The sequence below is a fragment of the Camarhynchus parvulus genome, chromosome 8 (genome assembly GCF_901933205.1).
Source record: "Camarhynchus parvulus chromosome 8, STF_HiC, whole genome shotgun sequence".
Lineage (NCBI taxonomy): Eukaryota > Metazoa > Chordata > Aves > Passeriformes > Thraupidae > Camarhynchus > Camarhynchus parvulus.
Window position 1 is genome coordinate 9,509,468 of NC_044578.1, and position 9,559 is coordinate 9,519,026.

At 54.3% G+C, this 9,559-nt stretch overlaps 1 protein-coding gene across 1 annotated transcript in view; it reads left to right on the forward strand.

Annotated features, from left to right (window-relative positions):
• ZSWIM5 (zinc finger SWIM-type containing 5) overlaps positions 1-8,564 on the forward strand; it is a 97,270-nt gene extending 88,706 nt beyond the window's left edge. Inside the window, 6 exon segments of the mRNA XM_030953588.1 lie at positions 394-654; positions 1,051-1,186; positions 2,920-3,077; positions 5,185-5,348; positions 5,646-5,727; positions 6,141-8,564. Of these exon segments, the coding sequence (XP_030809448.1) occupies positions 394-654; positions 1,051-1,186; positions 2,920-3,077; positions 5,185-5,348; positions 5,646-5,727; positions 6,141-7,003 (1,664 nt within the window). The 3' untranslated portion in view covers positions 7,004-8,564.
• The last annotated feature ends 995 nt before the right edge of the window (positions 8,565-9,559 follow it).

Genomic DNA, 9,559 nt, shown 5'->3' on the forward strand with positions numbered 1-9,559 from the left:
CACCTGGACTCTGAGTCCCCCCTCTCCGCCTTGGCAGGAGCACCAGGGCAGAACTTCAGTGCAGACAGGGAAGGTAGTGAGTAGAGAGAAATAGAATTTTCTCAGCCCCAGGGTTTGCAGCCAGAGCAGAGCAGGTCCAAGGGAAGGCTCTGGTGTCAGTTCTCCACCCTGTTGCACATGTCTTGGGTCTCCTGCATCTCCTGGTGAGAGCAGGAAGGGAGGGTGAGCCCACATCTCCCTCTGGGAGCTTTCATCTATCGTTTCTGGATAACCAAAGCAGGCAGGAAGGGAAGTGTGGGTCTTGCTTTTAAAGTGAGAGATTTTTCTCTGCAATGATTCTGCTGTCTGGGAAGACTCCTCTAACCCCACTGCATCTCCTCTCCCTCCTGTCAGACGCTGGGGACTCCAAACCGCCAGTGTATCAACACGTGCCCGTTGTGACCGGCAGCCAGGACGGTGACGAGTCCTACCTGTCCCTGGCCTTAGAGGTGGCCCTGATGGGCATGGGTCAGCAGAGAGTGATGCCCGAAGGTCTCTATGCCCAGGACAAGGTGTGCCGCAATGAGGAGCAGATCATTGCCCGCCTGCAGGACCTGGAGCTGGACCCGGTGCTGGTGCAGACCCTGAGGAAGCAGTGCATCTTGCTGCTGGAAGGTGGGGCCTTGGCTCATCCAGCTGACTTTTGTGTCTTAGCCAAGTGTTGGTAATGTCTCTGTGGTGCCCTTTTCAAAATTTATGCACATCCTGCTTCTTCCTCGCTGGATGTGGTGCAGAGCCTGTAGGATGGCTGCCTGCCTTATCACCTGGAAAAGCAAGGGTTTGTTGGCATCCCTAGAAAAAGACCAAGTCAGAGGCAATATGGAGAAGGGTGCTGAGCACACGGCTTCAGTTTATTATTTTCTTTTAGAAAAGGAAAGAGCATCCCTGGATCCAACTTGAGTAACACGCCAGGGAGCTGAACAGCAGATCCTCAGAGCTTTGGGGTGGTCCAGACTCCAGCCACAGATCCTGCTGTGCTAATTATGGCTGATGGGCTCTGCTTCTGCCTAGGTGGTCCCTTCAGCGGCTTGGGAGAAGTCATCCACCGGGAGAGCGTCCCCATGCACACCTTTGCCAAATACCTGTTCTCTGCCCTGCTGCCCCACGATGCTGACCTGGCATACAAGCTGGCTTTGCGGGCCATGAGGTTGGTGCATGTTGAATTCTGTCTCTGCTCCCCTTTTGCCTCTCTCCTGTGCTTGTTGGGAAGCTGGGATGCTTTGCAACTTTAGAGCAGGGATGGGAGTGGAGACAGGTTTGGAGCTTGCTGTCCATGGGATCTTTTGCAGTGTGTAGGACCACTGGGCACAGCAGCAGTGCAAAGAGGTTTCTACTCTCCATTTGGGTGATTCCTGGTTTATAAACTCCATTTCTGTGGATTTGTATGGGTCCAATAAAGTCTGCTGGCCCAGGCCTCCACCCAGCCACTCGCTCCAGGCTGGACCTGCCTGCCCCTGTGACAGGGACATCCTCTGCCAGAGCAGGTCCCAGACACACACAGGACTGTCATCTGCCTTCTGTCTGCCAGGCCTCGGGCACCCTGCAGCCCTCCCTGCCTGCGACAAGGGCTGTTATCCTGGCACAGATGGGTGGATGGTTTGCCCCAGGCTCCAGGGTGTCAGAGAGCCAGGTGGAGAACACAGTTGCACTCTGTTCTCCATTAAAACCCGTCTCTGTCTCTGGGACTGGGGAAACAGCTGATACTGAGAGCTGCCCTATCTCCTTCCCCAGTCCATGACACACTTCAAACATCAGCCTGTGTATTGTTTGACTGGGTGGGTCTTGCAAAAGCTGGCATTTCCTCAACAAGTCAATGCTTGAAGCGCTGTCAATTCCAGAGCATCCTAGTGCTCTCTCCCTCTACCACCATTATAAGTCCTGGCCCAGAGCATTGCCTTTTTCAGCATTTCCTCAGTGAAATGGAATGGGTCATCTCTCTCCAGCACTGGGGGGGAAGTTTGAAATCCCCCTATTCTGGGAAGAGCTGCTGAGGAGGCAGCCAGCCCTAATAAGCAGCCAAGAGCCTCTGTGGTGTGTGGAAGCACCATGTCCTGGCAGACCTGAGACCTCTGGCCATTGAACAGGACTGAGGGCCCCAGGGATGCCATCTGTTAATGCCCATCCCCTGCTCCCAGCTAGGACTCCCTGTCTTGGGGTATCTGTGTCCAAGGCTGGAAAAGTTGGGCTTCTGCTGCCCTGTGGTTACCTCAAGCCTGCAAGTGAGGATAGCAGAGACATTTGGATGCTCTTCATGTCCAGGCTGCAGTTTCCCTCCTGCATAACTAGCTGTCAAGTTAGCAACACCAGCACCAACTCAGGGGTGTAGGATTTGTCACTATGGCTGGTGAATTGAGAATCCTGCTCCCTTTCTTCAGGCTTGCTTCTCCCCCAGGTTTTCCAGACTTTTGGATGTGCCCACAAAAACAGGTAACCTAACCTGGCTGCAGAGGCCCTGGAGAAATGTGCTGCTGCTTCTGATCATAACCAAGCATTTTAAGAAGAACCAGATGATACAGTCAGGAGTTCTGCCGGGTGCTTTGACATGAAAGGAGCAGGAGGGGAGGAGGGATTTTACTTTTTTTTCTTCCTTTTTATTTTTCTGTGAGGTCTGTGCTTTTCCTTACAAGTTTATAAATCACTCCATGGATCTTTCTCCCCCCTTTCAAGTCAGTCTCAGATTGATGCTGTGCCCATGTGCTGAGCACGCAGCCTGGGGAGCCGCACACGTGCACAGCAGCAGGATGTGTTCAAAGGCATTGCTGCAGGCAGCTGCCTGCAGGCAGCCCCTGCCTCGCCTTGGCAGCACCTCAGGGACAGGAGGTGAGGCTGGGGCTGGGCTGGGCTGGGCTCTCATGGTGCCTCCTCCTGCTTGCCCTGCAGGTTGCCTGTCCTGGAGACCACGGCCCCATCCGGCGACGTGACTCACCCTCACCACCTGGTGTCGGTGGTGCCCAGCAGGTACCCGCGCTGGTTCACCCTGGGGCACCTGGAGTCACAGCAGTGCGAGCTCGCCTCCACCATGCTCACGGCAGCCAAAGGTTGGTGGCACGGCAGTTCTGGGACAGGGTTGGTGGGATGATGGTGCACGAGAGCATGGAAGAGGTTTTTTCGGGGCTCTTGCTTCTGCTGGCACTGGCAGGGACTGGCTGGGTGCCCCACTGGCAACCTGCTGTGGGCAGGGCACAGTGAGCTGGCCTTGAGAATCTGGGGTTTCTGGGATTCTTGTCCCAAAGGGCTTGTGGTCCAGCAGGGCAGGATGGGAATTTCCAATGAGGTGCAGGCAGGCCTTGAAGCCACAGTGCTGCAGGTCCTGGGTAGTGCCCCACGTGATGCAGGACCATGCCTGCTCTGCAGCACAGTCAGCTGCCAGGCCAGCAGACCCTGCCAGGCATGTCATGAGGTCATGCCATGGTTTAGTTTGAAGCTATTTATCCTTTCACCTCTGCTTTGTCTCTTCCACCCTGTGGTGATAATCCTGCATGGGCTGTGGGAGAGAGAAGACCTTCCTGTGCACCAAACCAAAAGTGGCTTTTGTTGGATATGTAATCAGCAGTGCTGGGTTCTGCAAAGGGCTCATGAAACACCTCACTGGTCTCTTGGGCCTCTTCAGTTTCTGCCCAGGCACTATTATGGAGGAGAACACAGGCTTTTCATTAGACATCCTCCTGACCAAAAACAGACCCCATCAAGGTGGCAAGAGTCTTGTGTCCCATGAGGGTCAGTGAGCCAAGCAGTTACCACTGCCCTCTGATGTCCTGGTGCTGCCAGCCCGACAGGGAATGTTTTTCTTTCCCAGTGAGAGGGAAGGGAAATGAGCTGTCAGAAAGCTCCAACCTTGCTGCCTTGGCAGCCTCTTCTCTCCTTCCAGCCTCCTCCTCTAGGCTGCTTTACCAGGGCTGATGGTGTTCTGCCTGATTTGCAGTGCTCATATGAAGAGCTGGTACTTGGCTTATCCTTCAGGTATTTTTCTCCCTTCCAGTGCCTAATGGGATGAGGTTTTTATGCCGGTGATGTAGGGCTGTTGGATTGCATTTGTTTTTCCGACTGTCCCCTTCCTCAGGTGCTCCCCTGCTGCAGCATGTCCCAGTGTGATCCTGCAGCCTCTCTTGCCCACACCCCTACGATCCATTTTAGGGAGGTTTGGATTTTGGTGGCAGTGCAAGCGGCTGTGGTGGGTGGCAGGTGATATCTTTAGCTATGAGTCACCCGAGATGTCTCTGTGTGTCCAGGTGCAGCACTGGGTTTTTCACACTGCTGTGCATGATTTGGTTGTCTTTGCATGAGGTTCATCTGCTCAGTCTATGAGTAGGAGTAGAAATTAAGCTGGAACCTAATGTGGCATGTTAGCACCTCTGGTCTGCACATATCCCAAAGGTCCCACTCCCCACACTGTGTCCCACAGGCACTGGTAGGTGATGGGTGCAGATCATTATATTAATGTGCCTTGATGTGTCCCTCTTCCAAGATCCTGCCCCATCTCCTGGTGCCATCATATATCCTAGCACCCACAACCTCCTGTAGCAGGAGTACTGCAGCACCATTGGGTATTGTGTAATGAACCTCCTTCTTTGGGGATAGCTCAGCCTGTCTCATTTGTGAGTGCTGTGTGCCTGAACTGGGACATTGAGGACCAAGGTGCAGCAAGTCTGGGTAACCCCAGCCCAGCCTTGCAGAGGGAACTTGCTGGGCAAGACAGTGTGTGTGCAGGAAACAGCTTTTCCTCTTCTTCCTAATGTTCCTGGATGAGGACTGATGTTTTTGCAGCCATTCAATACTAGGCATCTCCCCAAGCCCCTCCTTTTCTGGGAAGAAGCTGCTGTACAGCTGTCAAACTTGAAGCCAGGGTGGAATGTCCAGGTGCCTGGAGATGTCTGCTAAAGACAGGACATGTCTGGGATCACTCAGGTTTGTTTGTCCTCTCTGTGAGAGGATGAACTTGAGTGAGGACGCTTGCTGTAGGATGGATCACTTCCTGGGGGAGGTGCTCCATTTTAGACTGCTGGACTGCAGGGCCTGATCCAGCATCACTGTGTGTCCCTCTGTGTGTGTGTCCAGAGGGGCTGGCTGTGGTGCAGGCAAGAGATGGGGCTCCAGGGCAAGTTGGGGGGGTGCCTGAGCCATCTGACCGTTCTTGCTTGCTCCCAGGGGACATGCTGCGCCTACGCACGGTGCTGGAGGCCATCCAGAAAAACATCCACTCCTCCTCCTTGATCTTCAAGCTGGCTCAGGATGCATTCAAGATTGCTACGCCAGCTGACAGCAACTCTGATACGACACTGCTCAATGTGGCGCTGGAACTGGGGCTCCAGGTATGCAATGATGCTGGGGATGCTGGTGGCCCTTCTGCCCCTCTTGCTATGGCAGCTGTGCTGGTTATGGTGTTCCACCAATCAGGGTGACCCTGTGTAAATTGATCCCTGCATGGTCCTGAGCAGGGGACCTCAGCCCTGGGAAACCCCTGTGCTCACTGTGGTTTGGGTGGAGGTGAAGCATTGCCGGTAGTTGGTAGCCAGTTGAACCAGGGGGATTTTTGGGGAGCACTGCTCTGTTGGGTGGCCTCACTAGAGCCCTGCAGGGCAGCCAGTCACCCCAGGTTTGCCTCGCAGGTGATGCGCATGACGCTGTCCACACTCAACTGGCGGCGGCGGGAGATGGTGAGGTGGCTGGTGACGTGCGCTACTGAAGTGGGTGAGTTCCATGTGCGATCTGGCCTGCATGCAGTGGGACCAGGGCTGGGCATGGAGATCCTTGGGTCATGCCTATCCCTGAGCATCTGAGTTCTCCTGAGTCTTTAATTTCTTCTTGGGTAACTGAATTTACCTCAGAGCACCAGTTGACAGGGCTGGGACTGCAGCAGTGGCCGGTTTTGAGACATGGATGGGTGCCCTGTACCTGGCCCAGGCCAGTGGTGGTCTCTATGCCTTGCAGCATGTCAGTGCTGGTTGGCCTCTGCCTGTCTGTCCCCCTCTGCCCTGTCCCTCTTGGGGCAGAGGCAGCAGCACTGCTGTGGGCTGTTTTTGCCCTTTTTCTGGGTCTCAGAGGAGCCCCATGAATTCAGTCAGGTTCCAGGGATATACTGTGACCCTGATGTTTTCTTGCAGGAGTGAGGGCCCTGGTGAGCATCCTGCAGAGCTGGTACTCACTGTTCACTCCTACAGAGGCCACCAGCATTGTGGCTGCCACAGTGATGTCCCACAACACCATCCTGCGCCTGAGCCTGGACTACCCACAGCGGGAAGAGCTGGCCAGCTGTGCCCGCACCCTGGCCCTGCAGTGCGCCATGAAGGACCCCCAGAACTGCGCCCTGTCTGCCCTGACCCTCTGCGAGAAGGACCACATCGCCTTCGAGACTGCCTACCAGATCGTCATTGACGCCGCCTCCACCGGCATGACCTACACCCAGCTCTTCACCATCGCCCGCTACATGGAGCACCGGGGCTACCCACTCCGAGCCTTCAAACTGGCCTCCTTGGCCATGACGCATCTCAACCTGGCCTACAACCAGGACACGCACCCAGCCATCAATGATGTGCTCTGGGCCTGCGCCTTGAGCCACTCTCTGGGCAAAAATGAGCTGGCGGCCATCATCCCACTGGTGGTGAAGAGCGTGCACTGTGCCACTGTGCTCTCGGACATCCTTCGCCGCTGCACCATGACAGCGCCAGGGCTGGCCGGCATCCCTGGGCGCAGGAACTCGGGGAAGCTGATGTCCACTGACAAAGCCCCCCTGCGGCAGCTGCTGGACGCCACGATAAGCGCCTACATCAACACCACCCACTCCCGGCTCACCCACATCAGCCCACGGCACTATGGGGAGTTCATCGAGTTCCTCAGCAAGGCCAGGGAGACCTTCCTCCTGGCACAGGACGGGCACATACAGTTTGCCCAATTCATTGACAATCTTAAACAAATCTACAAAGGCAAGAAAAAACTGATGCTGCTTGTGCGAGAACGGTTTGGGTGAGCCCCGGCTCCTGCCATGCTCACTGGCAGGGTCTGGCCGCAGCACGGGGACTCGGGAGAGAAGAAGGAAGGAAAGTGGAGATCAGCTTCCCCCCATTGGCAGAGGCTGCTCTGTTCTGGTCTTCTGTTTCTTTTTTTTTGTTTGTTTGTTTTCTTTCTTTTTTTTTTTTTTTTTTCTTTTAGTGTTACTCTTTCTTGGATTTAACCATTTCACACACTGAGAGGATCCAGAGATTCCTTGGGCACAAACCAAAAGGCAACCACAGGGAAAAAGGATGGTTTACTCAGCCCCCTGCCCTCCCTTGCCAATACCAAAAGCTAACCTGGAAATCTAATACCTCTTTCCTGAAGGACATGGTCGCTGGAGGGATACGAAGGTTGCAAAGTAAAAAACCTTTAAAATTATGTGGGGAATTTAACGAAACAAAACAAAAAGAAAAAAAAAAGGAAAAAAAAGCAAGCAAAGAAACCTGCGACACTAGAACCTCATGCGTCACCAAAAGCAATGGCTTTGCAGAGCGCTTCTCCCGCCCGCCCGAGACATGCAAACTCCTCTATTTGTGAAGATACTTCAATAAAAACAAGTAAAAGTAACTGTTCTCAGGGATTGCTTACTAAAAGTAACACAAAAAAAAGCATTTATGATACTGTAAATACTATAGTATATGTGTCAATTATTAAATTGTAAAGTTATAATTATTTATAATTCTGTCTTTTATTTGGGGGATACTTGAAATTGTTGTGGGCTGGGGCGATTATTTTTATTATTGCTATTGTTATTATTATTGTTATTATTATTAAAACTGTTATTTAAAAAACCCACACAAAACCACAGACAAAAAGAGGAGGAGGCACGCGAACATTTCTCAGGTTCCCATGGCATCGTCAGCAGCAAGAAGGGTGTGGGGGGGAGGCAAACATCTACTCGACTCACAGCCCTGGGACAGACAGACGGACAGATGGAGGAGCAGCAGCCCAGCAAAGGAAGGAACTCGGTGCGATGCTCACTCGGACACACGCAGATGCTGGCCATGGAGGACTCGGCCCATGGCAGGGCAGGTGCAGGGTGTGAGTGCCTGGGCGGGCACTGGGGCTGTGGCTTCGGGGGAGGGAGGGGCAGCCGCGTCACCTTCCTGCACCGTTCCCAGCTCATTCCAGCTCCGTGGTGCAGCCAAGGCTCGGCCCTTCCCAGCTCACCCGGTGCTGGGGGCACACACCCTCCAGCCCCAGGCCAGTGGCTCTTCAGTTTTGGTTCATTTCTTTGCCAGCAGGTTGGGAGGGCTGGGGGGGGCCAGGGCCAGTCTGGATGGTGACTTGTAGTTGGGGAATGCGCGTTAGTTATCTGCTGTCTGGTTTAATTTTTTGGCAAGTGACTTGTGTCCGCGCTCTGGCCAGGAACCCAATTGTACTCGGTCTGTGTCGCCACCGAAATAGCGGTCTTCAACCAGTCTGTTTCTCTCTTTTTTTCCTTCCCTTTTTTTTTTTTTTTTTGCGTGCGTGCGTGTATGTGTGTGTGCGACCTCTTCATCTGATGTTTAATAATAAAAGGGATGAACGTTACAGCCTGTGTCTTTCCTGCCTTTCTCTGAAGCTGGCGGGGGCTCACCACACTTGTGCAGTGTTGCAGCCCCCTGTGGTAGCCAGCTCCTGTGCCCCGAAGAGGGGAACAGAGCAGGGACAGGGCACCCTGGTTGCTTCTGGGTGCAACTCCCTGCCATGTACAATGTTAGCAGGTCCTTGCCTATGCTGGAGACACTGCCCTATCCATGCCAGCTAGACCACTGTTTCTCCATGTCTTGATCCATCCTGCTGCCAGCCTGGACCACAGTGAGTGTGCTGCAGTGTGGGATGGGGTGGCAAGGAGTTGTAACTTGGGGTTCCTGGGCTGCTTTTTGCAGGGTTTGCTAAGCCCCAGGAAAGCTTGGCCCTGAGGATCAGAGGAGATGGAGAGATGTGCATGGGGAAACACTCTAGGGACCAGGGTGATGGTCCTAAAGAGGCTTTGGGAGCTGGAGGAGGAGGGCCATGGTTCCTCTGTTGCCATCCCAGCCAGCGTGGCAGGGTACTGGTGGTGCTGTGTCACAGGCTTCTGCCATTCTGCCACCTGTCTCTCCCAGGTGAGTCCTGCTGGCTCTCCCAGCCCCTTGAGTCTACCCTGAATTGTGGGCACATTGCCCATTTCAACCTGAGCAGGACTGTGGAACAGCTGATGCTAGGTCTCTGCCAGTGGTGGGCTGTGAGCCCCAAGCTCCCACGCTGTGACCCTGCCAGCCTCAGGCAGCTCACCTTCCCTAGCAGGGCTGAGCACATCCATCTTCAGGACATGGCTGTTGTGCCCTGGGCTCACATCCTCTGTTGCAAGCATAGACACTGCAGCCTGGCAGGGAGAGGCATCCTCCACAATTTGCTGCCATTCCTGTTTCCCCATTTTGACCTGCAGGATGGGGCTCAGGGGCTCCCCTTCACCACACATGCTCCTCTAGCAGCCTGCCATGACTTTCCATCTCCTTCAGGGCCATCCAGTTCCCCATCCCCCCAGCCAGAGCCACACGGCTGC